Here is a 26,757-nt window from a genome sequence, read left to right on the forward strand (position 1 = left end):
AGCCGGTCCTCCCGGTCCACACTGCTGTTTTAGCCACGTAGTGTCCAGCAGTCTCCTCGCTGCTGGAGCCTTTCCCCACTGCAGAAAAAGACTCCGGCCGTGAAGAAGGGCTCTGGCAAGCGGGGAAAGACTTGGACCACTCCCAGCTGCTGGAGTCTCTGCCCTGCCAGAGCCTTTCACTGACACGTAGTGCACGCTGCAGTGTGGATGCAGCAGCCTTTTCACTGCAGCGCGTAGCTGCACTTGCCCTACATGCCACCACCAGCGGTGTGTAGTGTAGACGTAGCCTTAGAGGGCACTGGGTAATTCAGGCTGCTGCTCCTGCTAGAGATGATGGATCCTCCTGCAGTAGTCCGGGCAGCCAGCTCCAGCGATGGCCGGCAGCCAGCCATCCTGCTGGGCCGCACAGCAGCCAACGTCCTGTCCCGGGGCGTGAGGAGTGACAGTGGCTAGCGGCCTAAAAGAAGTCAGGGATTAGCAGCAAAGGCAAGGAGAGGGGCAATCACATCAGCTTTCCTGGGCAGATTCCAGCTTGGTTCAGGCGCAGGCAGCAGGCCTGACCCGGGAATGATGGAAAGTCACGGCAGCCTGTTGGCCGCTTTGCAAGCATGCAGATCTAGTGGCAAAGAGGAGCCAGTAAGGTTTCTCTGTTCACTGGCACTGCTTTGCCCTGGTGTGCAGGGGGAAGGAAAGATGGGCACTGATTGCTCTGGGGTCGAGCTTTGTTTGCACTGAGTGGATCATTGCAGCCTAGATGGAGAATTCTGTCCCGCATCTCTCCCTTTTTTCCTCGCTCCTCCCTCGGCTCTATTTCAGGGTGAACATCTCCCGTCTCAAACTTCCACCCCACTGAGTGGGGACCTATGATGTTCTTACAATAACACCGGCCAGGATCTGGGCACTGCACTCCAGCGATGGGCACTTCCCCTTAGCCCTGAGCAGTGTAACCAGGATCGAAGCACTGCACGTCTACTTGCATCTTAGGTTTCTAGTCCGGGCTAAACTCCAGGCAGTGACCGATGCTGAGCGGAGGCAGGTGAGTCCGTACAGTTCCCATAAAACAGTCCTGACACTGACACAGATGTCAGGAACTGCCTCTTATAACACCTTAATTTACAGTGGGCTACTTCTCCATGACCCTGCACTTTATGCGGTCAAACACCACCACCGCCGTGAGTGAGTGAGGAGTGTATTACCTTCTCTTTGTCTTACAAATCAGATGTCAAGAATTATAACATTCAAAAACCAGTCGGAGAACACTTCAATCTCCCTGGTCACTCGATTACAGACCTAAAAGTCGCAATATTACAACAAAAAAACTTCAAAAACAAACTCCAACGAGAGACTGCTGAATTGGAATTAATTTGCAAACTGGACACCATTACATTAGGCTTGAATAAAGACTGGGAGTGGATGTGTCATTACATAAAGTAAAACTATTTCCCCATGTTTATTTCCCGCCCCCCCCCACTGTTCCTCACACATTCTTGTCTGCTGCTGGAAATGGCCTGTCTTGATTATCACTACAAAAGGATTGTTTTCTCTCCTGCTGGTAATAGTGCACCTTGCCTGATCACTCTCCTTACCGTGTGTATGGTAACACTCATTGTTTCATGTTCTCTGTGTATATAAAATCATCTTACTGTATTTTCCACTGCCTTCATCCGATGAAGTGGGCTGTAGCCCATGAAAGCTTATGCTCAAATAAATTGGTTGGTCTCTAAGGTGCCACAAGTCCTCCTGTTCTTTTTGCGAATACAGACTAACGCGGCTGCTACTCTGAAACCTTTCTTTGTACACCCTCTCAGCTACACTTTCTTTAATGCTGCTGCTGCTTCTGCTCTATGCTGAGTGATTCCAGCCTGGGCTATATGCCCTTATTCACCCCTCTCTGTCTCATTCTGCCATTTCCACCCATTCTCCTTGTCGCCAACACACATCTCGAAGGTGGGTGCTGTGCTGCTCCCACTCAAGGTTTTGTGAGCAGGCAAATTTTCCTGTTTCCAAGTAAATAAACAGCACATGGCCCAGAACATGGAAGGAGAAATCATGACATTTCAGGGGTGAAACGAAACAGCGAATATCTCCAAGAACATTTCTGAAAAACTATTTTCCCCGCGCTAGCATGCACTAGTGACTACCATCACGAGCCAGCCTTGACTCCATCTCCAATTCTCAGACCTGGAAAGCCTCCTGATCAACAACTTTCCCAGAGGCTGGTACTCAAAATCCCTCCACTGATTCTACGTTCCCCTATGGCCAGCAGAGCATTGCTGTGAACTAAAACGGATGGATTTACTTGGCTTGGCTCCTATTTAGGCGTATCAATAAAGGCCGTATTTTCCAAAATGCTCCATTCCCAATGTGTTCCCTTTGAAAACCACACCCTTATTTTGGTGCCTACCTGGTGGCTGAGCTCTTTTTAAACTCTGGCCTGGATCCTGCAGTTCCCAGCAGTGACTGATAAAACAGACCCCAGAGATCCACCCAACAGACATTCTTCCTACTTCACGTAACTTCATTATTAAAACCACCCCTAAAGGTAAGTCTTCCACACCGACCTCTTAAAAACTCTCCAAATACCAAATACCTATATCAAAATGACGTCATAGATGCAGCAGTTAATCTAACCAGCCATCTGGCCTTTTCTGTGTGCGGAATGAAGGGGCTGCAATGGACACACTGATTATGTGTGTGTCTACACTGCACACTAAGCCCAGATGTGTGGGATCCAGGCTCGTGGACTTGGTGTTTCCAAGCCCAGGCTTGAGAAACCACACTGCATTATAAACCTCGGTTTGCAATTGCCAGATTCGGCTCTCACAGCCGAGCTAATGCATACATACTGCACTGAACTAGGGTGACCAGATAGCAATGGTTACAGATTGGGCTGGGGTGGGATAATAGGGTCCTATAGATGACAAAGCCCCTAATATCAGAACAGTCCTGATAAAATTGGAACATTTGGTCACCCTAAACTATGCAGACCTTCTGACTCGGGTCTGCAGCTGGAGCTGTGTCCACACTGCAAAATGACAGGGTTTAGACCTCAGTCACGGCAGAACTCAGGCTCTGACCTGCACCTTTAGCAGGGTCCTAGAACCCAGGTCCTGGATGCTTCCTGACCTGAGTCAGACTGATGTGTGTGTAGGGCTCAAACCTGAGTCAGAGCATGGGCTTAGGGTGCAGGGTAGATGCACCCTTTGAGTTTAGTGACTGTTTTGATTCTGACAGTAGCCAGCACTAGATGATTCGGAAGATGGAGAAAAACAATAATGCTACATTATGTTGTATTGGGGGGAATTGCCTTCCAGCCGCCTAAAGGGGGAAGGGAATATAGGAGCTGATCCTACTCCCGCTCAAACCAATGGGAACGCTCGCATCGGACTGCACCGGACTGCAGGCAGGCCCATCCTCTCTCTCAGGCCCTTTCTTTCCTAAAGCCTCACACAGATGCTCGGGTAAGAACAAAGAAGTCACGCAGCCTCCAGACCCGAACAGGCAGCCAATAGGTTGGCGCAACCAAGCAGTGCGAAGGCTGCTTCCTTTCTCATCCTCCCCACGGGAAGGGCGCCTCTGTCGGCGTGGCTGCGAGCTGGAGGGCCCCGCTTCCTACAGGTGCCCCGGAGAGTCAATTCATGCAGGGAGAAAAGGACAGAAGTGAGGAAAGAAAGAGTCTGGAAGAGACAGCCTGTTACTCACTAGTTGACGGTGCCGTAGCCCTTGGCTTTCGTAAATCCCACGGAAATGGCAACCACCAAGGCAGGCAGCCCTAAGGGAATGAAACAAAAAGAGCGTCAGTCGTTTTAGCTTCTATGCAGGCTGCACCTCGCTCAGCGTGTCCTTCTCTGCCACAAACCCCTCTCCCCAGCTGGATCCTCAGCAGCGCCTGAACCTGACTCTTCAGGGCTAAGGACATGAGACTCTGCCACGTGAGCTAAAGGGGTAACTCCATTGGCTGGTAGTAGCAGTAGGCTCCTATCCTCTGGTGTCGACCTGCCGCTAGGGGGCGACACATAACATGTAGAACTGTTTGTTTCAGAGAGACCTGCTCTCTTCCAACGTCTCTGAGGGGAAGAGGGTAGGTGAAGGATGACACCCCTAGCTGGAGACATTCTGTAATGACCACGGCTCGTGGCGGGCAGGTTTCTGGCAGGAAAGCTGTGTTGCTCGTGTTACACATGTACGAAGCCATGTAGTGCTGGTGAGTGATGCTGCATTGACAGCACTAGAGGCTGATGACACCCTCAGCTTATATTGACAGAGCACGTGCAATGCGGGCAGCCTGGTGTATGCATCCCCATACCAAGGGGCTTCCATCCTGACCTGGCACCACCTTCTCGCCCTCTCTGCTGAGGCTGCCCCAAGTGGGAGGGCGGGTAGAGCCAGCTGGCTATTGTGATGTGCAGGCCTGGTCCCTCAGAACCAGCCTGAGATGCCAATTTGATTTCATAGAGCTCACTGAACAGCTCTGGGGTAGTAACAGGTTAGGTCATTACATACCCAGGCACAGAATGACAGCTCTGTATCCCATTAACAGCCTCCTGATCCTTCCAGTTCCTCCAGCAATAAGCTACCCAAGGAGCTATGAAGAAGACCAGGGTGACTTTCCGGTTCACCCTCCCCTTCCTGGCCCTCCCTTTGCCCTGTGAAAAAGCCTGAATACCAGATAGTAACATCTGCCTGTTCCACTAGAGAGGTCTTCACATGGCTTTTTATAGCCCTGCTCCTTGTGACATCGTGAAGTAAGCCATCTAAGTGCTAAAGACTGGCAAATCCCATTAGGAATCAGTGGGGTCACGAGTGAACAAGGATTAGCTCTGCTGTGACGAAGCCCCCATACTTGTGCAATAGGGTTCACATCAGGCTGTGGAAAAAGTGTTACAGTTTTGGCAGGTATCCACTGACCCTGCTGATGGCTAACCACAGCAGCCGCGTGTAGCCTCCAGGGATGCAAATCACTTTAAGACTCGTCAGATATCAGGGCGAGCAACCAGCCTGCAGGCATAGTGCCTTAATGCTCGATATGGGGAGATTCTAGGAGCAGCCACATGATCATGGGTTTCTCTTCCCACCTCACATCTCCAGGTGCAATCCACTAGAATTGCCTGATCCCCTGTAAACATACGAGTCATTCGGAAAGACTTCCCTACTTTCCCCCCTTCTACTCTTTTCTCTTTTTCCCTACAACGCTTGGCCACTAAATCTTAGCTGAACCCTCACCCCTTTCCTACAGTGCCATCAATAGCACATCCCATTGCTGGCCTTGGATGCGAGGAAGCCAAGCATCTACATGTTATATGGCTTTGCCAAAGAAGGTAGCATGAGGCAAGAGGCTCCAGCACTGGTGATAGTCGGGATAGGACTTTGCTGAAAATACGACTTTATTCTTCTCAGGATCCTTCTCCTAGATGGGCTGCATTGAGCCTAGTTGTATGTGATAATTATGTAGCCAGACAACCCAGACAGTGATCTTGTCAGCTCTCAACAGCTGAAGAGTTAGGCTTGGACAATCTGTGGATGGGTGTTCCAGGTAGTCCAGAGAATGGTGCTGGTTATTCAGAAGGTCAGACGCTTCTGAGCCAATATTTAAACAGTTCCTCACTGCGGTTCTCAGAAATACTGTGCTCCCCCAGGTGCCACCTTTGAAATACATTGTAAATTGATCAGAGCTAGGTGAAAACTTTGAAAGATTATTTGTTTAAATTTTTAAACAAATTCATAGAAAGCATCGAAATGTAAGGCTGGAAGAGATAGTCAAGAGGTCATCTTAGCCCATCCTAACCCGAGGCAGGAGTAAGTATATAGTAAGTGTAAGTTGGTAGAGCTGGTTGACATTTTTTTAAATGTAAAATTTCCATGATTTTTTTTAACTGAATATTTGAATTTCCACAAAAATACAAAGTAAAACAAAATAATTATGCAAATAAAAAAATGTGGAGGAAATGTTTGCAAAAAAAATCACTAGTATTTTTCAAGCAGATTCATGAAATTCACTTGTACTATGTTCATGTCTCCCATTACACCTGCTTTCCACAAACATCCTAGCAAATGAGTTTACCGCCAGGAATGTGCAAATTGAAACAACAAATCCCAGGGGAATACTGAACATTTTTGTTGCAGAAAGTGAATTTTGAATTCATAATTCCAGATGTTTATGCCAAAAATTTGACTCTAAGAGCTCTGCTCATCCAATCAGGCCAGATAATCGTAGCCTGTGACCAACACATCCACTTAATAAGCTCAATGTGCAAACTACTAATATCAAATACTCAAAGCAATACTTGAAATGAACAGCCCAGAGGCTGAACTATGATAGCATCAAACATTTGATGGATAACAGTGGAAACTACAATACGGTCACAAGCAACTTGTCAGTATTAAAAAGGGGTAAATTTGATGAAGAAATTGTTTTCTGTGAGCAGTTCATCCCTCCATGTCCTAAGTGGTCTTAGCCCTTAGGGGTTGCTAAAAGTCCGATGCCCCTTTTTTCTGGATGAGCAGCAGGTGTAAATCCAAGTGAGAAACAACAAGAAAGCAGAGGACCAAACTTACTACTGGTAGAAACTGATGCAGCTTCGTTGAAGTCAGTGGAGCTGCACTAATTGATACCAGCAGAGAATCTGGCAAGGAATTTAAAATAGCAATTCAGAAATCCCACTGAAAAAGAAAATGGCTATGAGAAATCAACTGCCTCTGGAGCCAGAAGTGTAAATTATTTGAAATTATGCTTTTAAAGATATGTTTTCTACATGTTTTTGTTTCAGTAAAGCTGTTATTTGTCCCAGTGTTGTGACCAAAGTCTACCTACCATCTACACACCTAAAATTCCCTGCTGCATTAATGGGACATGGCATTCTTCTTCATTTCTTGTCCTAATCTGTTGAGAATTGTTACTATGCACTGTTCATCAGCTAATGTGATCAAGCCAAGAAGTGGCTGCATCTCAGCAGTAGGTGGAATGACACCTATTGTCATTGTAAATGAATGCAGCCATCTGAGGCTTGGGAAAGTTGTTTGCCCCAAACTCTCTGTTATCTAAAATAGCCAAGTGCCCCAGTGTTTATTAATTACAATGAAACCTCCCCCTGATTACTTAAATTCTTTCAGTGTCCCTCACCTGGTTTGAGTAATAAAATGGGGTGTGTGTGTGTGTGTGTCTGCATATGTGCGTGTGTGCATACACACAATATTTATTTTTAAAAGCCCCGTGTTTAACTATTTTAGTTCATAAGCTCTAGCAGATTTAATTGAAAACTCATATGTACGCACCGAAGCTGCTCTGTAAATCTGAGGAAGATGCACTTCAATCCCTCCTTTCAATGACAAGCAGAACCCAGCCTTACTTCCAGAGGTGCAGTAGTGTTAATGGATGTACAGAAATACATTGGAAGGGCTATTTAAATATTCCCAAATAGTACAACTGAGATTCTGCTTTTGCACATATGTATGGTTTCCATTCCTGGCCAAAGAGTATTGCAAGGGCAGAATATGGCCTTAAATGCTCTACTTCTAATCTTAACACCTTGACATTGGTAGGTTTAGACTACTCTCTTTAGCTTGTGGGGTATATTCTATTCACAACTATATCACTAGGAAATCCCAAGAGCTAAGGGGATCAGAGCTAAGAGCCCAGGTCAGGTTAGCCAGGTCAAACAAAAGGAGGTCAGCTGCAAGATTGATCATGTGGCCGGAGAATCTGCTTACTCCACGAGTTGAGATGCTGGCGTGAGGCTGCTTCTTGAAATGTCAGGCTGTATCACACCAAGTCCTTTTATAAGCATCAGAAATATCTTGCTTGGGGAAAAGTGTTTGACTTCCGGAGTAAAATAAGTCACTCGTACAGTGCAATGTTTTCTCTGTGTGCGTGTTTTTCACTTGCTTTTGTTCAAACTTTTTGTGATGTTGCTCTTTCCGAACACCAGCTTGTAACATCTTTGAAAGCCCACTCCACATTATTGCATTTGATTTCTACAACAAAATGCCTCATTTAAGCCTAATAAATTAAACATACGGGAAAGACAGAGGGAGAAAAATTAGCTGCAAACATCTGCACCAGACTAATAGTTGATTTGCCTATGGAAAACCCTGCTGCCATGGAGACCGAATTTCAGAGCTTGTTTCACTAGGAGGGAGAAAGAGTGTGAGAGAGAATATGAAGGGCATGGAGCGAGAATGAGACAGACAGGGAAGACGAGGAAAATGCAGGGAGAAAGGAAGGTGGAGAAAAAGATCCAATCCCCCAGCAAACCCTTTCACAGGTACAGTAGTTGTTTCCAGTACTGCCATTCTGCCCCTCCCCAGCTAAGCAGAAAGGCACACTAATGTTCAGATGATAAAAGGGCCCCCACGCTCCCACTATATGCTAGATTCCTGTATGCTGTTGAGTCACAGACCCATAATTCTCACCCCATCCGAGACACAAGAAGCGCTTGCGAATGATGCGGTTCCGTAACCTGCCCGTCACAGCCATGTAGGATTGCCAGGCCTCTGTCAGCACCCAACAGAAAGAGGAGAGGAAGAAGAAATGCAGAAAAGCTGCCACCAGTGTGCATATCACCTGGAGTTGGGAGGAAAGGGATACAGGTGAGATTAGCAGCAGGGAAGGGGAACAGCTCCCAAACCGCATTCTAGAAGGAAGCTGGCTGGAATCAGACAATGGAAAGATGCATTTCACCTTCAAGGTCCTGATTCAGCAAACCACTGAAGCATGTGCTTAAATTTTAAGCATCCCATTGAAGTCACTGGGACTTGAGCGTATGCTTAATGTTAGGCACGTGTGTAAGAGTTTTGCTGAATTGGAGCCCAAGTGCATCCAATGGGGAAAAATTCTTGTCCTATCCAAATCAACTGGATTTTTGTCCTTGACTTCAATGGGATCAGGATTAGGATTTATTTTCTAAGTGGCCAAAAATGCTTGGGGTCAGACTTTTAAAGTATTTATGTATCTATCTTCAGGTAGAGGATAGATCTGCTCAGACATTAAAATGACATGGAAACTTCTCTACCCAAAGAGCCAGACATGCCATATTACTGACATCAAAATCACAGAGGTGAGATCTGCAGAAGGCTATTTAGCCTATGTCCCAGTCAGTCCAAAATTGTTACTTACAGACTGAGCGAATGGATCATGTATAGCTGGGGAGAATGATGACTGTGGAGTGGGATGATAGCTGTCTACAAGGAGGAGAGGAATTGTCCTAAAGGGTATAACTAGGAGTAATGGGATGACATTAAGAAAAGGTAATTTTGGAAGGACTATAGGGAGAAATTTCATAATAGTGAGAGCAGTCTCCCAAGGGACCAAGAAGAAGCTAAAGATAGTTAAAGTTAGACTGGGGAAAATACTAGAAAATGTGGTATAGGAAATAATCCCACAGTGGTAGGGAGATGGACTGGATAACTGAAAAGGCCTTCTCCATCTCTCATTCCTCTGGGCTGGATCTTCAGCTGGTATAAATTGGTGTAGCACCATTAACTTTGACAGAGCTATGCTCACTTTGCACCAGCTGAGAATCTGGCCCTGTCCGCCTGTCCCGCTGCCCATGCCATGCTAGCTGAACTTCTATTTATAGCACGCAAGTGCAATAGAACTAGAGCAGGTAAATCTACCAAAGCTGGAAATTACACTTTCCAGCTCTAGTGCAGACATACCCATTGTTCATCAAGAAGTCTCGAGATAGTAAGAACTTTTTTCCATTGCTACACCATGCTGGGTTCAAACCAGCAGCTTTCACAGGAGAGACTGCTACTCAAGCCAATTTACCAAGCTGTTCTACTAGGGTCCATACAGGGTGCTTACACTTCTCTTTTTGAAGAAAAGATTTTTTTTTTCCTTTGCAGCAGACATATTCATAGACTCTAAGGCCAGAAAGAATCTTTGTGATCATCTAATCTGACCTTATGTGTAACACAGGCCAGAGAACTGCCCCAAAATAATTCCTAGAGCAGATCTTTTAGAAAAAAACCTTGTCCTGATTTAAAAATTGTCAGTGATGGAGAATCCACCACCACTCTTGGTACGTTCTTCCAGTGAATAATTATCCTCACTGTTAAAAAATGATGCCTTATTTCCAGTCTGATTTTGTCTCGCTTCAAATTCCAGCCATTGGATCATGTTAGATCTTGCTCTGCTAGATTGAAAAGCCCATTATTAAATATTTGTTCCACATGTAGATACTGATAGACTTGTGATCACGTCACCCCTTAACCTTCTCTTTGTCAAGCTAGATTGAGCTCTTTGAGTCTGACACTATATGGCATGTTTCCTACTCCTTTAATCATTCTCGTGGTTCTTCTCTGAATCCTCTCCAATTTACCAACATCCTTCTTGAGCAATGGGCACCAAAGCTGGACACAGGATTCCAGCAGTGGTCACACCAGTGCCAAATATAGATGTAAAATAATCTCTCTACTCTTACAAAAGATTCTCCTGTTTTTCCAATTTAAGATCACATTAGCTCTTTTGGCCACAGCATCACACTGGGAGCTCATGTTCAGCTGCTCCACCATGACCCCAAATCTTTTTTCAGAATCACTGCTTCCCAGGATAAAGTGCCGCATCCTGTAAGTCTGGCCGACATTCTTTGTTCCCAGATCCATACAGTTACATCTGGCCATATTAAAGTGCATATTTTATGCTTGTGCCCAGCTTACCAAGTGATCTAGATCATTATGAACCAGTGACCTGTCCCCTTCATTATTCACCACTTCCCCAATTTTTGTGTCATCTGCAAACTTTATCAGTGATGATTTGATGTTTTCTTTCAGTGATTTATAAAGATGTTAAATAGCGGAGAGCCAAGAACCCGTGTTTGAGAGACCCCACTGGAAACACACCTGCTCGTTGACAATTCCCCGTTTATAATTACATTCTGGGACCTATCAGACAGTCGGTTTTTAATCCATTTCATGTGTGCCATATTAACTTTGTATCATTCTAGTTTTTTAATCAAAATATCATGAAGTACCAAGTCAGATGCTTTACAGAAATCTAACTATATTATGTCAATACTATTAAATGTATCTACCAAATTTGTAATCTCGTCAAAAAAAGACATCAAGTTAGTTTGACAGAATTTATTTTCCATAAACCCATGTCAATTTGCATTAATTACATTACCTTTCTTTCATTCTTTATTAATTGAGTCCTAATTAATACCACATAATCGTGCCTACAATATATTACTCAACTCACAGAAACGAATGTTTGACAGGATAATGCAGGGCTCATTCCTTTTGTATTGCCTTACAATTATTTAGCCCCTATCCAGCACTTTCATCGTTGAAGAGTTTTGCAAATAGAATCAGATTCTGGCCTTTGGAGTGCCACAGGTGGAAATGAAGGACAAATTCACAATACTGAAGCGAATCAATGACAAAGAAACCCTTGGGGGGAAATGGAGCTGCAAACCCTTGCCAAATTTTCAGACGCTCCATCATCAATAATTCAGCTTTTATAAATTTCTAATTTAGACCCCATGGAGCCCAAACATTTTCTCTGCGTAGTTTCTTTCTCTGTTCCCTCCTGGAGACTGTTTACTAGATGGCTGAGCGGAAATCCAAGAATAACCTTTCTATTTATGGGGTTTCATGCATATTTATGTTCAAAGAACTAATCTGCCTCTTGCAATCACAGTCAGAAGCACTGAATTGCCCACTAAAGGCTCTGATGAGGGACATCCATAAAATGGGGAGCAAAAACACCAAGGACAAACTAGACCATAACTTTGCACCGAAGCGGGACAGAAATAAATAAAGGCACAGGAGCGGCTCCACCAAAATTGTTGACTTTTTTTTTTCCCCAGGATGAAGTTGCTTTTTTAGCGACCAGCGCCAAAGAGGAGCCACAGCCGTGGTCCTCCAGGATTATTAAATGGGAAGGATCTTGGAGAGATGCTGTTCTTCATCGCCCTGGCACACACATCTCTTGGCTTCAGCTGAAGTTCCCAGTGAAAGCCCCTGCAAAGCCATTCTCGCCATCCCTCCCAGCCCACTCTACCACTTAACAGACCATGCACAATGCACAAAGAGGGCAAGCTTATGGCTTTACTTTCGCAGTGCACATCGTACGAGGGACTTGCAGGCCTGGGGATTGAGTCCCTCTATTTATCCACAGAAAGTATGACCTGAGCAGCAGCAGCAGGGAAATGTCTTCCACACTGGCCCCCAGACATGCTCTGGCACTGAACTGAAAGGCCTTCTCTAGGGACCAAAAGGCTAGTCAGTCTGCTCATTCAGTCCTAGGGCTTCCCTGTAATAAAGCTTCAAGAAGAGACAGCATAGCTAGCACTGATCTTATGAGACCTGGGTTCTAGTCCTGGTTCTGGCACTAGCCTGCTAGGTGACTTTGGAGAAGTCCCTTCCCATTTTTAGGGCCTAGTTTCCTGATCTGTAAAATAGGGATAATACAGCACAGTGGCCTCCTCTGTGAAGTGCCTTCAGAGTGATGGATGATAAGAGTTGGCTGGTATTATAAAAGGTGCCAGTAGGAGAATTAAAATGCTTTGGCTGGCAAACAGAGTCATTATGGTAGCCTGCTTGATAATACAGAGAAGGAGTGTACGTTAGTGGCTACATCAGGGCAACTGGGTATTCCAACTTTGTCACCGAATCACTCTGTGACCTTGGGTAAATCATTTAAGCTCTCAGGCTCATATGTCCAAGGTACTTAGGTGTCTGACTCCCATTGATTTGAAATCTAAATACCGAGGAGGTGCTGGGCCCCCATGCCTTAGCTCTGCAATGTGTACAATGGGTCTCATGACACTTTCCTACGCTAGAGAGGGTGCTGTGAGGCTCTTTTTATTCATGCTTGCAACATACTTTGAGCTCCAAGGACGAAAGCCAGCCAAGAAGGGCAAAGCATTTACAGTGCAGAGTCGCTGGGGTTCCTCCCCCACACCCTGCCCATCTGTCTTTTTGAGTTTTTGGAAGATAAAATGGCTAAAGTCTTACAAACAACCATGCTCCTTTGCTGTGCCATGTGCCCGCTAACTCTAGGCAGATATTCAAAAATATCATATTGGTTTTTCAGGAAAGCCCTGAGGACGCTCCCAAATCATCAAGGAGCGAGCAAGAAAGAAAATTGAAATCTGCCGTTTAGTGGTGTTTCTGATACATAGCTAATTAACAGAGGGAGGCAAAGAGGGATGAAGGGGAAAGCTGCCTGAACAGATCAGCTCAGTGCTAAATCAGAGAACAAGAAATTTGTATCCTACCTTATTCCGGGTCTGGGTTTGTCCAATCAGAATGAGAGCATTGGAGGAAATGATGGACAGGCAGAAGTTGATGAGAATGACAGAGCGTTCTGAGCGGATGTATCTGCAAAGAGAAAAGAGGGAGGGGACTACTGTATTTTAATTTGTATTACAGTAGCTCCTAAAGGGTGCAACCAGATCAGGGCCCCATTGTGCTAGGCACTGTATAGATACTTAGTAAGAGATAGTCCCTGCCCTAAAGATTTTATAATCTCCACAGACAAAGGAGGGGGGAGGGCAAAGAGGTACTGTGACTTTCCCAAAAGGTCACACAGCAGGTCAGTGGTAGAGCCAGGAACAGACCTCGGGTCTATGCTCTAGCCACTAGACAACGCTATCTTCCTAGATGAGACAGGAATATAAATGTTAGAAGTGGATGCGCTGACAAATCAGTGGCATACTCAGTCTCTGCCAGTGGCAAAAGCTGGATGCTTTAGGGGAAAGCACAGGACTCCGACTGTACAATACTACCCTATATGAGGATGAAGTTTCTTCCTGACCCCAGGCAGTGATCAGCTGGTGCCCTGAAGGACAAAGATTGAAAACCCCTGTAATTTTTATCATAGCTACTGTCGGTACAGATGCTATTCTTATTCATATAAATGTCTAAACCTTTTCTGAAACTTGCTAAGCGCTAAAAGTTCTCTTCAGTTCAAACGATGTGAAAGGGGGCCTTGAAAAGCAGCTTTAAACAACAACGCAGACGTGCTAAGATTTCCAAAAAATCAGTCACAGAGCCACAGGCATGCAGGCTATAAAAGGAGATTACAAATAAATGCATTTTCTCAACAAACTGCTTGAAAATTAACTTCCCCCCTTTGCTTAACCTGACAAGGCATCCCTGAAACAGAAAATAATCATTGATTGGTTTCTAAAGGTGCTGCTGATATCCTTTCCACAGGAGTTGGGGTGCACAAAGGCCTTCAAAAAACAGGCCAGTCATGTAGGTGTCTAAGTAAGGATTTTGGTGCTGGACTCTGGGAATCCACAGTAGCAGCTCTTGACTTTAGCACCTCCCGGCCTCAAATCATTACTCCTTTCTGATTATCAATGCACAGCACAGCTATGACTTGCTCCTGAATTGCGTGTGTGGAATCTAATTAAACTTGCTCATTAATTTGGGGAGATTTCTCAGTACACTTCTAATTAAAGAAAAGAAAAGAAAAGAAAAGAAAAGAAAAGAAAGTGACTGCATTACTCAGCAATTGACATAGGGCCCCGTCCCACGCATGAGTCACTTTACTCATCCAAGTACTCCCACTGACATCGGTGGGCGTTTGCCTGAGTCGAAACAGGACCTTAGGCCCAGGGAAATTAGAGAGTGAGCTCTCCTAGCATCCCCTGGAGGTTACGGCAGGATTTCTCTCTGAAGTGTGTATTCCAGCATGTTGCCTAGTAATTTAATATCAGTGACTAATTTCGGGCAACAGTAAATATGTTGGGCTGTGTACTGAGCTCTGGATTCCTTGCTGGCCCAGCCAAAGCAGCATTCGCTGCTCAGTGCGCCAGGTGCCCGGGCTGTGTTGAGTGGGACCATGTGCTGTTGGTACACGGCCTGCAGCCTTCAACTCCACTTTACTTCCCTTTCCGTTTTGTGTTCAGGCAAATATAAATGCTCAGCACAAACTCCAGCTGTGGCTCTGTGACACTGAGAGTAACTGGGTTTATGCTGAAAGCAGCAATCAGCCCAAACTTCCCTGAGACTCAGGTCTTAAGCTCTCACTGAAACTAGGCTCTCAACCAGTTCTCCCCAAGACTCATCCTCCCCCCCCCCCCCCCACATCCCCGGAAAGCCTCTCTTGGAAACTCCAGCCTGCAGTTATCTTACTTGGAAATTCAGCTTCAGTTTCCCTTGAAAACTGAACCCAATCTTTTCCCAATATCCACCTCAAATTCACCTCAGCTCAGTCCCCAGGCTTTCTCTGACTCCCCATTCCAATCTAGGCCCAATGTTCACGCACACTGGTGCTGGGTTCACTGACAGGTGAATCCAGCCTGTGTCTCAATGCAAATATTCTGGAAGTCTCTAGTCAGCAAGCATCCCCTTCTTTCAGAACAGATATGTTCCATGCCGAGAAATCACCACTACAGCTTCCAGCTCTGAACCACCAACCCTCTGCTGCTTGCACACAGGAAGCAGGAGGCAGTACCTTGCCACAGAGGGTGGTGGAACAAGGAGCCTACATGGGTTGGGGTGTGTGTGTGTGTGTGGATCCTGGCAAGGGGAGGCAAGAGAGTCTGGCCTGACTTTGCCTAGAGGCTCTAATCTGGTCCCTCCACTTAGCAATCACAGACCCTACCACTCCCAGCACACTGCCCCCTAGGAGCTACCTTTAACCCAGGACACTGGCCAGTCCAGAAGGCATGAGACACCCCAGGGCTTGGCTGGGATCTGCCAGGTTAAACATTGGTTGAACAGTCACAAAACCTTCACAGTTCAGCTTTCAATATTATCTCAGCCCTTGCAAAGGCTAAGAGGGAACCGTATTGCTGGGGGAGACCAGGTAATTTGAATGGCAGTAGGGATATAGGCATGGGAGAAGGAAGGGGAATAGACTGTGGGATAAGAGGGGAGAATTGGGAACCTCTACTCCACCTGGAAACAGTAGACATCAAGGACCACTGAGGACGCTGCCAATTGTCTTGGCTCCGCCATTTCCTACCAGTGTGTGCCAAGCACCAGTCCTGGAAGAATGCCCAAGTCTCCCTATGTCTGACATAAATTAGCCATAAGACATAGGGGGTAAACGGGTCAAGCTCTCCACTGGCCATGAGTCCAGTGGAAGCTGCTCGGTGGCAACAGAAACAGATGCTAAGATTAAAAAGGCACATGCAGACGCAATCCAACAATGGTGCAATGTCAGATTGGGTGATGCAGATGCTGCAGCAGCAAGCCATGTAGTCTGGAAAAGCCTTCCTTTTCCACTTCCCCAAATCCCTGGTGCCCAGCACCCTTTTCCTCTCCTGTCTCCCTGGGACAGGGCGACGTGTTCTCAGAGGGCAATGCAGGAAGTTATGGCCATCTGGTGGGTTATCTCTGAAATTCCCAGGGTGGGGTGAGATAGTCAGCACACAGAGGAAAACTCAGAGCTTTGAGTCATGGTAAAGAGCACACAGAGCAAATGTAATGCAAACCATTGAGTGGGGGCAAATACATGCTCTGGATGGGAAGTTATCTGGACATTCACAGCCAAGTGAAAGAGGATCCGGAGTGGGCGGAAGGGGGAACCTCCCTTCTTTCTGTGGCATATGTTTAGGAATAAGCATACTCTCTTCTTGGTTTTCCAGCTAGCTAGTACAATGATCAGAGCAGGAAGACACATGTCCTGGACTCCATTCCCATTGGTGCGATACTGGGTGAGTCGCTTAATATTGGCAAAGTGCTTTAAATTCCTTGGGTCAAAAATTACATGACTGTAATCTATGTCAACTTTCTTTTTTTCCTTGGGCTCAAGACACAAAATTGTGATCCTGATTCTTGAGTCTCCACAGTCCAGGGCTTTTTGGATTCAGTCTGCTTGAACAGAAATCTTCCATTACCATTATTATCATACTCATAATCATCTTGTCAACTTCACGGCCTGACATAACCCCAGAGAATGGCCCTGATTCCCCAAGGCCCTGCAATACCTGCAATCATCTACACCAATGCAAATTGTAAATGCTCCTGTAAATGCTCCTGTTCCCATTACACCTATTCTGCACCAATTGAAAGTGACGGCACAAGGTACAGGGCAATGGACAATGAGGCCCAGTTGCCTATGGTCAATGCAGATTTGTCCTGCATTCCCCAAGGCAGTCAACCTTAGTCAAGTCTTGGCTGACGGTTTGTCATGGAATGAGCAGCTCGTTTATAATGAAGTACTGGTCATTTGGTCTGCTCTAGCTGTGACCATCTCTATCTCACTCCAGTATCCAGATTACCACAGCTTCATCCTTACGGAAACAAAGCCCCCGTGCCTTCATCATTGCCCTCATCCTAGAATAACCCGTAAGGCAGCAGTCGTCCCTTCTGGCCCGCACTCCACTTGAGTCTCTGTACACTCTGAAAATACTGAGATGAGGGGACATTCGGGGCCTGCCCTCTTCCACCTACACTACGTACACACCACATCCCAAAGGTGCCACGGTACAGCTCACTCACCACTGCATGAGAGCACTGCACATTCCTCTCCTTGAAGTTAAACGCGACTGCGTTCACCCACTAAAGCACAGGAGATCACACCTCCTGATACTCCAGGGCGCTTCCGATGGGACACACCCCGCAAAATTGAGGCAGTTCGGAACCATAGCTCCAGCTTCTCCAAGCTGCAGGGAGAGCCACACAACTATGCTTCTTTCGTTCTTTCTTCGTAACCACACTTTCTATCTGGCTATCTTCTCCTATGACCCCCCCCCCCCCCCCGCAGTATCTGAGCACCGCTAGGGAAGGGAAGACAACTGGATTTAAAGCAGGGCCAGCATGAAACAGGAGGCAGAAGCACCTTGGCAGTTCATGGACAGCCACAAAAATTACACTCAGCTGTGAGGAGCAGAAGGTGAGACTCACTCATGCTGATATCTTGCAGAAAGACATGGACGTAGCTTTCACACAGCCATCAGTGGCAAACCACAGAGGCATGGGCTTTTCTGCTTGTTGACTGGCTGATGAGAGAAGCAGTGGGAGAGCTAATCAATACAGAGCATTGATCATGGTGGTATGGAAAGGTCACTGCAGCTCAGTGGGTTGCTGCACAACATTGAGATCAGGGATGGAAAATATACGAGAACATTCATGAATGCTCCTGGGTGTCAAGAAGCAGAGGAAAAGAAGTCACAACAATCAGAGCTTTGCAAGAGGATCAGATGACCTGGCCCATCCCCAGCCAGGGAGGAATGTTCCCTACAATCTATCCCCCTTGGCTTTGCCCATTTGTGGGGCATTTTTTGAGAGAATTCTGCACTCATATAACGCTCAGGATGGATTGTTCTGGGCAGAGAAGTCCTCTCTTTACCCACAGAACATGTAGAGCACACGGATCACAAGCAGGCTGCATCTCCAAGCCTGACCAGGAGCAACCACTGCTGGGGATGGGGAGGTAGTTCAGTTTTCATGGCCCATTATGTCACTGGCTGCTCTGTCAAGGCTGCAAACAAAGAGAGTGATGTACCCTTAGTGGAGGGGGTGAGTGAGGGTTGCCACCATCTGTCCACCAGGAACTGGACTGAGTCCACCAAGAGATCACTAAACAGCCCATCAGACAGTAACAATGTTCAGTTTGGAACCACATTCTGCCAGTTTGACTGTATCTGAACTGGTCACTCGAGCCAAAAAGCTCCAACCCACTCTCACTGATAGCCTGGCATGTATCAGTATGGGGAAACTGCTTCTGAGGATTTGACTGAGAACCCGAGGATTCTTTCATGTTCTCTCGGGTATCTTGCCCATTCTCCAGAATTCCTGAACTCCCCCTTCCCTCTTGCTCTCATCCCCATTCCCTCTCTCTGCCTTCTCATACAGAAGCAAACTCTAGTTGGGCACAACTCTGGGAATGTTTCCAAATTATCAGCCTCAGTGAATCTATTCATGAGAACAGGTTGGTTTTCAAGCTGAGCCTACACACACACATGCTCCAGCTGCCTTTGTCCAAAAGTCTGCATGGGAAATTCTCAGCTAAATCTCCACAAAGCAGCTGAATTCCAGTAAGTGCTCTCCACAGAACACCATGTGGGTAGAACGTTGTTGTAACAAGAAGCTACTTTCCCACGCATTGGCAAAAGGCCAGGTTTGTGGAGTTCCTGGACTCGGATGGTAATGACTTAGGAATAATACAGCTGGACCCACTTCTGAGAACTCCCCATTGTCTGTAGGAGATAACATGGCTAAAAGGGCTGACTTGATCCTGGGATGTGTGATACACAGAGGAATGTTGAGCAGGAGATATTACCTCTGCATACAACACAGGGGAGATTGCTACTGCAAGTGTGTCCAGTTCTGGTGTCCGCACTTTAAAAAGGATGTTGAAACAATGAGGAGGGTTCAGAGGTGAGACACGAAAATGATTTGACATCTGGAAACCTGCCTTACAGTGAGAGATTAAAGAACCTCACAATTAATTTAGCTTATCAAAGAGACTTTAAGAGGCGATCTGATCGCAGACTGTAAGTATAGGGAGAAAAATTCTGATCATAGAGAGCTTCTTAACCTAGACAAACTTGAGTCGCAGGCTCACTTGGAAACTCCTGCCTGTAGTTGGCTTGCTTGGAAATTCAGCCTCAGGTTAAATATAAAACTGAGGCCCAATCTTGCTACAAACTAGCCCCAACATTCACCTCAAACTCACCTCGACTCACTCCCCAGGCATAGGCAAACCAAGACCCAGCGGGTGGAATCGGAAGCTAAAAAATTCAGGCTGGAAATAAGGTGTACATTATTAACAGTGAGAGTAGCTGACAATTGGGACAGTTTACCAAGCAATGTGGCACATTCTCTGTAATGTGGAGTCTTTATAGCAAGGTTGGACTTTCTAAAATATACACTCTAGCTCAAGCACAAGTTGTTGGGCTCAATGCAGGAATCCCTGGGTGAGGTTCAATGGCCTGTGCTATGCAGGAGGTCAGACTAAGCCCCTTCTGGCCTTATAAACTACAGAGTTACATGTACCTGGGCTTTGAGTGGGGTCTTTCCTCTGGAGACTCTATGCCAGTGCAGGCCTTGGATGCATCAAACTTTGTATGTTAAGGAGTCAAAGCCACCACAAAAATGCAGCTACTTCTGGGGTGATACACAGCAGCTGTTTAATAGTGAACAGTAACCCTATTCAACAGGAAGTGAAGAAGAATCCCATATTTGAAACTGCAGGGGGAATTTAGGCAGACAGAATGTAGCTATCTAAATTGGGATTAGGCCAGGATGCTCGGTTTTAATACACTTAAGTTTATGAAAATTGCTGTGGGATCATTCGGACCTACATTTTCAAAAGTGAATAGTGATTTTGGGTGCTTCGGTTTTGCCCATCTCCAACTTGAGACACCTTAAAGGGTTCTGATTTTCAGAAAGTGCTGAGCAACCACCCTCTGAAAATCAGGCCTCTTAAAGTGTCCCAACGTGGACACCCAGGAACCGAGGTACCCCAAACAGCAAGTCATTTTTGAAAATGTTAACGCCTGTGACTCAAGTGTTCAGAGAACTAGCTCCATTGCCTCTCCAGCCAGCACCATACTGGGTTATGTGCCAGAGAAGAGAATGCCATCTACTGAGCCACCAACACCACATCGTTCAGCACCTGCTCGTCAGAAAATGGCTCTACCTCGGATACCCAAACATCCACAACAGGAGGGCAGAACCTCCAGAATCCACCCAGCCCAGGTGACAGCTGCTGTGCCCAGTGAGAAAAGTGGAGAAAGAAATCTGTACCTCCAGACAGAGACGTAAATGATAATCAAGAGCAAAAGCGTCAGCGAAGATACTCCACAGCCTACGATTAACGTGACAGAAGGGACCAGCACCTTTTCCATGTTCTGAAAGAGAGAAAACAAGAGACAAAAAGAATGCTCAGCAAACGCTACCAGCTCGGTTTCATAACAAGATCTTTCCCCCACAATTGCCTGAGCACGTGTCAATTGACCTGGCGACCACATCAAACTGAAACAAACAAATAGGATGTGAGAAACAGACACATTTTTGGTTGACTCAGCCTCTCATCAGGCCTGATTCTATTCTCACATAGACTGGTGTAAACCAGGAGGGATTCCAGTGAAGTTAATGGAGACGAACAGTGTGAAAGTGCTGCCTGAGAAAGGAGAACTGGGCCCTTCATCTTTAACACGAGGCTCCCGAGAGGGTTAATGAGGCAATGGCAGCAGGCGGTCCGCACGCTCGCATGTTTACAAATCAGCTCTTCTGGGAGCTGCTATCATTGCAGCTCGGAGGATGAGAAGAGGGTGAAAATCTTCCACCAATTAGAAAGCACCATCTGGCAGGCAAGGAGACAAAACAAGCGAAGAGGAAAATAAATAAATAAACTCGGTGATAACATCCAGCTGGAATGGCCATTGTTTCACCATCCTTCCTCGACTGCACCCGGCGTCTCTTCCTATGCACAGCAAGCCGGTACACTTGGAGGGAATTCACCCAAATTACAGGATCCCACCTGCCCCTACTCCCTCACCTCCGTCCTGTCCCCTCTCCTGGGAAAAGAAAGGAGTTAACTAGCTACCCATTCACAGCCAACACACAAATCCTCAAATGACATCTGAGACCACGGCAGGGGAAGATGATCATATTATGGTGACTCCCTCCTCCTGAGTTCCTCCGTTTGCCCCAAACTTCCTTTCACGCTTATGCTTTGAATCCCGTATTGTTTTGATTCCTGGATGTTCAGCCTGGGGGGTCCCATGGTCTCATTCTTGAAGTAAAGAATTTGCACTTCTAATTTTTCAGCTCAGCTATAACTCTTCTGCCATGCAGTGGGTGGCGGGTGGGGGAAGAAAGGAAGGGGGACAAAATTAGTTTCACTCATGGAAAGAAAGGGGGGAGTCTAGTAATTCATACAGGACAGGGATAAGAATGGTATGGACTGATCTCCTGTGTGGCCAAGTCCGTTTGGTGGACCCACCACTTGACTGGTCAAAACTGGGCTGTGGCATTGAAGGATTGTCTTAAACTCTGTGAGGCCAAACTCATTGCAGGTGTAATGGCACTGAATGCAATGGAGGTAGACCAGGGATGAATTTGGCTTGTTATTCATGCAGAAGGAGATGCGGGGGTCTATTAAACATTAAGGTTGTCCAAGTTTTTGCTTGAGACCTTTATTGGGTCAAATAGCAAGTGGTCTCACTGGTTCCCAGACACTGCCCATGAGTGGAGACTTTGGGGGTAAACACATGGCAAGGCAGTTTTTAAAAGGTTTGGTGGTGGAGGGTGTGGGAGGGAGAACCTGTACAGGTAGTTCATCCTATGCATTAGACCTGACCAGCCTTTAGCATAGCTGGAGAAGTCATGACTGGGGATGGGAGAGAGGAATATCTCTCTCTTGATGTGTGAACCCACAGCTCCTGTCAGCCATGTGCTCTTGAAGTGTCAAGTGCTCCATAGTGGCTCCTCCTAATCTGGTTCTCCAGATCATGGATGGCAAAATTTCCCCTTCTCCAGACTACACTGTGTATTTCTCTGTTGCATGTTTCTTATCCACCATGCTCCATGCTATCCATGTCAATGCTCCCGGCTTGGAATGAATACAGAACAGCTAGCAGAAATCCACAATGCTGATGACAGAGGAGAATGATCCCTTGTGATTGAACTGATTGAGGCAGCTTGTGAGGGTGTGAGGCCAGGGACAATGACGTTATTAGGTTTTCCGGTATCCAGGTTTATTGCTACAAATGCTGAAACGAGGTGAAACGTCCCCCAGCACTGGCTCTGCGTGGATCTGGGACAGGAACAGGCAGCCCTCACAGACAAGTAGTCCGCATGCGGTTAACTCTACAATACACTCTGATAACTAGAGACAAGCAAACCAGATTGGATCAAATGAGAACTGAGCTGAACCTTTGCCCAGAAGTGAACTGCACCTGCTCTGAACCTTCCCTGCAGTTTGAAAAAGCTGGGTGATGTTTTTTCAGTTGTTTCGTTTGGTTGCTGTGGGCCCTCAGCACGTTTTGGCTCTCATTAGAGGCGTTAATGAAGAGCAAGACTCTTCTTAAGTGTTTATAAACTGAACCCCACCAGGATGTACTAGAGACCCCAGGGGAAATCTTGCAGGATTTCCAGCCCAAAGAGTTTGGGATAAACTTTTCAAGAAGCGTCCAAACCTTTGGACGCTCAACCTAAATGAAATTCTGGATCTGGGGTCTGATTCAAAGGCCACTGCAGTCAATGGGAGCCTTTCCATTAACTTCGACAGGCTTCAGCTCAGGCCCTTTGAGAAATTCACCCATCATTATACACTGCAGTTTGTTTTAACAGCTGTTTCTTTCATAATTTAGATCTCTCCAGCACCTAGCCCCTAGCTCCAGTCACCTCTTACTCATCAAAAACACATAATGATACCCTCGTAAGTATCAAAATCAGCAATGCAATATCTCAGTGTCCCAACTAAACAAGTATCCAATTACCAGTAATCACATTGCAGTGAAAAGAAACCTAAAAAACCTAAAAAACAACCCATCCTATGGTTCCAACCAACATGACATCTACATCAGTCACCAGCTGGAACTCCCTTCTTCCTGAAATGCCTGTCAGAAAAGATGGGCTTTGCCACATGCGCTAAGGTTAACAAATCAATCTCTGGCTGACCAACATGTGGGGAAATGAATTCCAGCGTCTAAGGGCCTCATGAAGAATGCCCTGCTTCCAGCTCCTTATTATTATTACTCATTTGTTACTACCAAAGCGCCAAGGACCCTCAACCAGGGACCAGGACCTCATTGTGCTAGGCACTGTACAAAAACACAGAACAAGAACAGCAGCAAAAAAAAATATCTCTGACCCAAAGAGCTTACAATCTAAGGCTACGTCTACACTTATAGCAGCGTGCAGAATACAGGCGCCTTACATGTAGCTACGCGCCGCAGTGAAAGGCAGCCTGCATCCTCACTTTTCACTGTGGCGTGTATCTACATGCACAGAGAAAGGCTCTGGCCCAGGACCCTTCCCCACTGCTGGAGCCTTCCACGACAGTGGGGAAAGGCTCTGGTAGTGGCCAGACAGTGGGATGCAACTGCTAAAACTAGCAGTGTAGAAGTGGCACTGCTTGGGTATCTAGAAAGCCACGTATGGTATAAACCCTGGGGGCTTAGGCAAGGAAGGAATTCTACGCTACTTTATTCACCCAAGCCAGTGGTTCCCAAACTTTAACAGCCTGGGAACCCATTTCACAAAAATATCAAAACTTGCGATCCCCCTCCTAAAAATGAATATTTCCAGGGATTTTCTCCCTTACCGGAGCATAAATTATAGAAGCAGTGATCTTGGAAATAACATGCTTATTACACACTATTTATCATTACATTATGAATTTTATTACATTATGAAAATGGCAACACTCTTCCAAGATTTCACTTCTGTAGCTCAGATCACTTCAATTAAGCCTCCTACATGTTTCATCAAGGAGTACCAGACGTGAAACCTCATGAAGATATTTAAGAAGTCAACTCAAATAAAGAGTTCCTCCCACAAGCATTCGGGTCTTCAGCAGTCCAGGCAAACAATGCACAACTACAACAAAGCTTAAATTTCTTCTGCCAGAAAATCATGGTCACGGGGCTTGGGGGTTGGAGTCCCTAGGGACGGCTCAGTCCACCATTACAGAATATTTTTCTGAGAACCCCCGATACATTTCACGAACCCCCAAGACTTCACAAACCCCAGATTGGGAAGCACTGGCTAAGCCATGCCCAGCGTCTACACTGCTATTTATACCTGTGCTAGCTGGTCATGCAGTGTCTGCACTGTACCCACAGCTGTAAGTGTAAATGTACCCTGAGTATAAGGCAAGTTTAAGGCAAGAGACCACAGAAGGACAGAGATGGGGCAGTACAACCAATGAGATCATATAGGTCAGCATGATAGGCAGTGCTCTCTGTACACCAGCAGCCTCACTGTGCCTCACAGCAAAGGGGAGTTGTGAGGAGGACAATGAGGTGGCTTTGCAGATGTCCACAGGGAGCTCCTCCCAGGCGTGAGGGGCAGCATGGGAGACAGCATGAAGGGCCTCGTCTGAAAACGTAAGTGGGAGATGGCCTGGAAAGTGAAACCAAGCTCCAGCTCTTTTCAGTGTCGTCCAGGAATCTCCTAATTCTAGTACCACCATCACCCACAACTGTGGCAATATGGTATCCGCTCAGAGCTTGGCCATTTCTAGTTAGAAATGACTTGAGTGATGGGGCTTCCACTGCTCCTCCCTGGGAGACCAGGCTGCAGTCTAACAGATCTCACCATCCGGAAATATTTACTGGCCTGAATTCAACCTGGCTTTTGCTCAGTTTCATCCCATTACTTCTGCTGCCGGTAGGGCCCAATCCAAAGCCCACCGAAATGAGAATGAATCTTCCCATTAACTTCAGCGGGGATTTAGCTCAGACCATTGCACTCCCTGGGGCCATCCTGGAGAATTCCGCTCCCTCCCTGGGTGTTTACACCCTTCAGCACCGAAGCTTTGTGTACCATGCTCTACAAAAACAAATCTGGGAAGGGCACTTCTTTTGATAACAATATGAAGCCTTCCCTCCAGAGAAGAAGGGTGGTCCAGTGGTTAGGCCATTGCCTTGTGCCTCGTGAAAGCAGTGTCCAATTTACTGGTCTGCCACAGACTTTCTGCGTGTCCTTGGGCAAGTAACTTGGTCTCTCTGTACCTCACTTCCTCATCTGTCAAACAGGGACAATAGCCCTGCCCTGAAACGCTGTGAGGATAAGCACATTAAAGAGTGTGAGGAGCTCATGTACCATTGTAACAGGCACCATATTATTACCTTAGATAAATGTCCTCCTGGCCTGCTCTCTTACTACCCCCTGCAACATTCTCTGTCACAGTGGCACCCCCTGGCTGCTACGCAAACAGAGTAATTGGTGGCCAGGGATTCGCAGAAAGCGCAACATGATATTTAACCAGTCTCATTGAAGTGAATCTTCATGTGGCCAGGAGAAAAGAGAAGCCTAGGAAGCTGTACTAAAAACAATCCTCCCCCTCGCCCCCCCCCCCCCCGCCAAAATATGCCTCAGAGCTGGCAGTGAACTAATGCAATGTTTGTATTTTACATTAAGTGAGGGAGAGTGTTTGATTATGATCCTGGATTCCTGAGTGAGAGAACCAGACTGAAGGTAATTCATACATGTTCAGGCCTTTGTAAACCGGGACATTCCCTCAAGGTGAACTCATACTTGACTTACTGGCTCTTGTGGGGAAGTGACAGCTTGGCAGGTTGGCCTGCATCCTTGCATGGCTTAGAAGGAATTAGGTCTAAGAGCTGAATCTGCGTCCTGATTTCCATCAGCCAGTCCCAGTTTTGACATGTCTCTCCCATGTCCATAAAACTTGGGCTTGCAGTACGACAAAGTTGTACAGTTCAGGTGAGGATAGGGGCCTCAAACCAAAGAAACCCCTTCCTAGGGGTACGTCTACACGGAAGTTGAATGCATGATTTCTAGCTCGGGTGGATGTACACGTGCACCTGCACTAGCTTTGATCTAACTAGGTACATACTCAGGTGACCTGAGCCGCCACCCCTACCATCGCACTGATATTTTTCAGTCAAAACCAGCACACATTTGTCTACCAGAGCTGGAAATTACACCTCCCAGCTGTATCCCTAAAGTCCTCCTTTGCCAAAACAAAACTCTGTCAAAACTCCACTCCAACACTACCAAATCTCCGTGTACAAAAGACAAAACTTTACCCCTGAAATTGACAAATCCCCCATCCACATGACAAAATTCTTCTAATTTCACCTCCTAAAGCCTTTGGCCACCAGCCCACATTCTCATACCACGTCTCCCCCTGTGGAATGAGTTCCATAAACC

At 46.4% G+C, this 26,757-nt stretch overlaps 1 protein-coding gene across 3 annotated transcripts in view; it reads right to left on the minus strand.

The window, feature by feature from the left end:
* The window catches only part of ADGRB1 (adhesion G protein-coupled receptor B1), a 385,515-nt gene that overhangs the window by 57,404 nt on the left and 301,354 nt on the right, over window positions 1-26,757 (minus strand). For 2 of the 3 annotated variants that reach the window (XM_073329982.2, XM_073329980.2), the window contains exons 19-22: window positions 20,656-20,759; window positions 13,221-13,323; window positions 8,410-8,560; window positions 3,703-3,772 (exon numbers count right to left, since the gene is read on the minus strand). In XM_073329982.2, the coding sequence (XP_073186083.1) occupies window positions 3,703-3,772; window positions 8,410-8,560; window positions 13,221-13,323; window positions 20,656-20,759 (428 nt within the window). Of the gene's footprint in view, window positions 1-3,702; window positions 3,773-8,409; window positions 8,561-13,220; window positions 13,324-19,582; window positions 19,652-20,655; window positions 20,760-26,757 lie in introns of all 3 variants that reach the window. The other variant, XM_078851413.1, reaches the window with a different exon arrangement.

The sequence above is a fragment of the Lepidochelys kempii genome, chromosome 2 (assembly GCF_965140285.1).
Source record: "Lepidochelys kempii isolate rLepKem1 chromosome 2, rLepKem1.hap1, whole genome shotgun sequence".
Taxonomy (NCBI): Eukaryota; Metazoa; Chordata; order Testudines; family Cheloniidae; genus Lepidochelys; species Lepidochelys kempii.